At 41.5% G+C, this 5,425-nt stretch overlaps 1 protein-coding gene across 1 annotated transcript; it reads left to right on the top strand.

The window, feature by feature from the left end:
• The first annotated feature begins 402 nt into the window (after positions 1-402).
• On the top strand, positions 403-2,670 carry hey1 (hes-related family bHLH transcription factor with YRPW motif 1). Its single transcript, XM_041966950.1, has 5 exons — positions 403-585; positions 712-787; positions 922-1,005; positions 1,476-1,557; positions 1,798-2,670. Exons 1-5 carry the CDS (start codon positions 500-502, stop codon positions 2,469-2,471), a joined length of 1,002 nt encoding a protein of 333 aa, XP_041822884.1. The 5' UTR covers positions 403-499; the 3' UTR covers positions 2,472-2,670.
• The last annotated feature ends 2,755 nt before the right edge of the window (positions 2,671-5,425 follow it).

The raw sequence follows: 5,425 nt of genomic DNA, 5'->3' as shown, positions 1-5,425 counted from the left end.
TGTTTAGCATTTCTTTGCAGTTGTTTCGTGACATTGCCCCAGTCATTTTGATCATCTTTACATTGTATGTAGATGTTTTCGTTTTTGCATTTTGTCATTTTTTTTTTCTTGTTTGTATCACTTTATTGCCATTTAGTATATTTGTGGTCATTGCGGCTTTTTTCTTGTCCTGTTTTCGGGTTTCTTTTAAGGAAAACCCAGGCCTGATGGGCACTCAAACAAACTACTAAGTGAGATGTCTTACCTTTTTTTTCTCTCTCCGATTTGTCAAAGCGCACCAGGATGTGTTTGGGCCAAATGCGCTGTCACTCAGTCGCGAAACTGCTTGGTGATTGGCTGGTGGGACGTTGGGTCCCGCCCTCATTGGCCCGCAGCAGTGTTGAAATGACACCGTGGGAAAGCTGAGCGCTTCAAACGGAGGCGCTCCTGGCAAACCTGGGCAGACGCACGTCTGGCAGACACAACTGACACACTGAAGGACTACTGTGGAGCAATCAAAATGAAAAGGAATCACGATTTTAGTTCCTCAGACAGTGAGCTGGATGAAACTATTGAAGTGGAGAAGGAGAGCGCAGATGAGAATGGGTAAGTTTGGCCCTTGTTTCATAGCGTGACTGAAGTTTTTAGGCTACCTGAAGTGGACATATACTCTGTAAAACTAGCCAAGCATTTTGGATATTGACTGAACATCCCTGTTCCTCTTGGTTTAAGAAACGTGAGCTCTCCTCTCGGCTCCATGTCCCCTACAACATCAACTCAGGTGCAGGCGAGGAAAAGGCGTCGTGGGGTAAGTAAATCAATCTCTTTTTTTATTTTTTATTTTTTTTTATATATTAATAAATAAATCTGTGTATCAGCACACTTTAGTAACAGATGAAAATCTAACGTCTAATAATAATAAAATTGTTTATCTCTTCTCAGATTATCGAGAAACGGCGCCGGGACAGAATAAATAACAGCCTCAGTGAGCTGCGCAGGCTGGTTCCCAGCGCCTATGAGAAACAGGTAGGCAGTCACACAAAGCTGAAGGAACATTATTGTCCAAATACGAAAGCACGTAACTTAATATTTATTACTTCCGCCAAGGCGGAGGTCACGTATTCGCCTGCGTTGGTTTGTCTGTCTGTTAGCAACATAACTCAAAAAGTTATGAACGGATTTTGATTAAATTTTCAGGAAATTTCAGATAAGATAAACTTTATTGTCTGACACAGGTGATAGAATTTTCTCATTGACAGTCTCCAGATAAAAACACATTACAAATAATAATAATAACATGCTTACAAAGAAGAAGAAGAAAAAAATAGATTTTTTTTAAAAACGATTCTTTACTTTTGGGAGATCTGGATAATCAAAATAATGTCTACAATCATTTGCAAAAAAAATAAATAAATAAATAAAACAATGACTTGGTGGAGGTCTGAGAGCTTCCAGTTCTGGTCGTTGATTGATATTGTTTTTCTGTCACATTAAAGGGTTCAGCCAAACTGGAGAAAGCTGAGATTTTGCAGATGACTGTTGACCATCTGAAGATGCTTCATGCAGCTGGAGGCAAAGGTAAGTTCTTTTAACCTCCCAGATAAACACACAGCAGCCCAGATTGCACTTGTCTGACATGCCTGTCAACCTTATTATTAATTATTGATCTGTTGCATTCCCAAAGATAGTGGTATAATGATTCAGCAGATCTTCTTTATTTCCTGATTTCTAGACAAACCTGTTTTTGTGTGCAGTTAGGATGTTTTTGTTTTGTTTTTAAAATCTAATCTGTTCCCTTTTGTCACGTCCACTTCTCAGGTTACTTTGATGCCCATGCCTTAGCGATGGACTACCGTGGTTTGGGTTTCAGGGAGTGCCTGGCAGAAACAGCCCGCTATCTGAGCATAATTGAGGGCTTAGACAGCACAGACCCTCTGCGGATGCGCCTGGTCTCCCACCTCAACAACTATGCCAGTCAGCGAGAGGCTCATTCTGGGCTCAGTCACCTGGCCTGGGGTTCTGCTTTTGGATCCCCTCCTGCCCACTTGACCCACCCCCTCCTCCTCCAGCACCAACAGGGAGCTCCTTTGGCTCCTCTGCCCCGCAGCACCACCAGCAGCCCACAAAATCCTCTATCGTCCACATCCACTTCATCTCCCTCCTCTTCCTCCAACTCGTCTTCATCATCCTCTTTGGTTGCAGAGACTCACATTCCAGGCAGGCGCAGCGGCTGCACCACCCCTCACTCAGAGCAAGGTCCGATCAGGGTTCCCTCCACAACTGCTGCTCCCACCACCGTCCTGCACCCCGCCTTGGTTCCTTCATCAACGTCCAAACTCTCACCTCCTCTCCTGTCTTCTCTCTCAGCGTTCCCCTTCGCCTTCAGTGCCTTCCCCATTATCTCACCCACCACTGCCATCAGTCCTCCAGCCCAAACCTCCAGCGTGGGCAAACCCTACAGACCCTGGGGTATGGAGATAGGAGCTTTCTGACTAAAATGAAGAACTCATTGATATCTGCTTGTAGACTACACTTCCTTCCCAGCTGAGCTGGACTCAAGGACAAGACTTTATTTTCCCTGCTAAGAAAATGCTATTTTTTCTATGATGAAATCCCACAGAGGATAGTTATAGTTTTTGTTCTAAATGTCTTTGTATTGTTTGTTACTCTGTACAGAAAAAAAAAAACACAGAGAAGAGGGAAGCCACAACTAAAAAGCAACAAAAGTGATTTAATGTGTTGATTGATCTCTGTTCCTGCCCACCCCTTTGGAAGTTTCACCCACTGTAGTCAGCCTATCAGGGATGGCTTTTCCAGATGGTCAAGCAAGTTCCTGGGCGAAAGTGTCTCTCCCCCTTCTTTGTTTTCCTGAACTGCAAACCCAAGTGTTGGTGCCCTGGTTACAGCAAAGCAGGAGGGGGGGGGTTGAGAGTCACCCCCTTTTACAGCATTTTATGGGGTGGAATAACTGAAACCAGGTGTTTGTTTGACTAAATACTGGGAACAGAAGTTAGCTACCAGCTTGGTTGAACTAATCATATGGTGCTCCATTGTTTAAGCTTACTTTACTAAGTTATGTTCCTTCTACAGTAAATTCTCTCCTTTACAATCAATGCCTCACATATGTTTTTACCTTATGTTTCTAATGTAAATGATGTTTGGTTGGTTTTTATCATGTGTTTGTTCAACATAGCAGCTTTGCCGGTAATCCCTAAGTTAAACTCAGTCACGTCAGTTTCAGTAAAAGAAGACAATACAAGTGTTAGAACCTTTGGAAACACCAGTACATCATCGCCACTTGACATTTTGGCATTCATTATCAAGCCTCACAGCAATCGTGTATATTTTATGGTTGTACACAGCACAAGCAGGCAAAGCTGTTGCTGGTGGTACAACAACTCCCCTACAATAAAGTAGTTCTGAAAAATTGCTTGTGGTTTTATCAGTCTGTTTGTTCAAGTGTTTAAGTGTGTGTGGTACTGTATATGGTACGTATGTTTGCTTGTTGGTGCCTGGGGTTGTTTTTTGTGTGTGTGCTGTATATATCGGCGGCCGGTATCAGATGAGGCTGCTTGTTTCTCTCAGCAGCTCTCTGTGTGTGCACAGGAAACCATTAACAAGGAGGGGATATCCTGGACAATAGCAGCCCGCCTGGCCCCATGTGCTGCGTGGGAACTAGCGGAGGGATAAAGGAGGGAGGGAAGGTTGGAGGAGGATAAAGAAGGAAAGAAAGGAAGGATGGAGTTTAGGGTAGATGATAGAAAGAAAGATGGAGGAAAGAAATCAAAGGAGAGAGGGAATGGGAACATGTGAAAAAGGAAGTCCACAGCAACAGGTTTAGTCTCTTTGCAATCAGCAGCTGCACCTTCTGTTCTCAGCTTGGATGCACCATCCCACCTCCTGCTAGACCGAGAGTTTAGCCATTCCACCAACATATATTCATCAGTCTTTCATTTCTTCCTCTAAAATATGAGCTCTTTCTTTCACCTCTGGGCTTTCACAATATCCTCTGTCTTTTGCTCTGCTCCTGTTGCTGATGGTGACTCAGGTTCTGCTGCAGCTTCACTGCAGCTACTGACATTTATAGTAAACAGAACTAGTCATTTGTCTCCCCCTACTGTCGGTTCGGTTGAGAAAAGCCCATCATGCTGGAAGTACGGACCAAAACCAGTTATAAGTAAATGTTCTTTCATGAAAGTACACAAGTTCAGCTAGTATTTTATTATCCTTTTATTTTAAAAAAATATATTATGCCATTGTTTTTCATATAAACTTGGCACAAGTAGTAGTTTGGTTAATTATTTCTCTCCTTTAATAATACAAACTGGTGTTGTATTAAACATAGTTGGAAAGCCTGATTAGTCACGTTTACAAAGTGGTATAACTTGTAAGGATCATATTTCTGTGGAACAAAGACAACATTTAAAAATGAAGGTTGGAGGTAGTATTAAATACCGTATTTCTGGAGTAGAACTCAAAACACTTTATGAAATCTGGTTCCTACTCTGTTAACTTTTAGTCATATGACCCAGTGAAACTTATGGCATCACGTCCCTAATTTCAAACAAGTTGGGATGCTTTTAAAGATGTAAATGATTTGGAAATCTAATAAACTCAAGATTTTTACAGTAAACTATATCTGACATTAATTGTTGAAAGTGAGATATTTTACTATTTAATGTAAAAATGTCACCTCATCTTGAATTTTGTCAGCAGCATAAAGGTTAGTGAGTATTTACAGTGTTTTTCATTGTGTATTCACTGTAAACTGGCCTTCCTCAAGAAAGATGTGTTAACTTGAGATGCATAGAGTATGTGTTACCATCACAATGTTCCATTTCTTTTGCTGAGTAAGCTCCTGTATGTTGGAAACCACAAAGGCTGTTCTTTTAAACTGAGAAAACAAAATAATCTGCTTCTCTTCTTCATAGAAATAATCAATTTGAGTATTCATGTTCAATTTAAAGCATAATTGTAGGGGAATAATGAGATGATTCTTTCCTGATGTTCCTCAGATGTTTGTCAGTTTTACAGACTGTAAGGAAACAGATTAATTGTAAAAAATAATACAAAAGTGTTGAATTTAAACAACCTGTCACAGGGGATGTGGCAAGCCTTCTATCTCCACCTCCCCAGTCTTTGCTTAATTATAGAAGTGATAGCTGGTTTGCAGGTGTTTGGCTCCAGCTGCCTCTCATCTCCAATCACCTTGATTATAAAGAGTGGACTGCAACTCTGCAGATTGTAGGTTTGGTGATGTTGCTATTCATGTTCTCTAGACTGTACTTTTCCACGTTAAGTATGTATTTATCTGCTTTTCTTGTCAACCCAGATCACTTTGACCTGACTTCTGTGTCTGTTCCCTTTGGACCCAGGCAAGAAGGTTGTAGAAGGATCCTCTGGAAAACCTTAATCCCATCTCCTCCCATCTGGGCTATGACCACTG

Source organism: Melanotaenia boesemani, chromosome 17 (assembly GCF_017639745.1).
Source record: "Melanotaenia boesemani isolate fMelBoe1 chromosome 17, fMelBoe1.pri, whole genome shotgun sequence".
Taxonomy (NCBI): Eukaryota; Metazoa; Chordata; class Actinopteri; order Atheriniformes; family Melanotaeniidae; genus Melanotaenia; species Melanotaenia boesemani.
The sequence above is the reverse complement of the archived record's forward strand: the minus strand, read 5'-3'. Positions and strand labels throughout refer to the sequence as shown.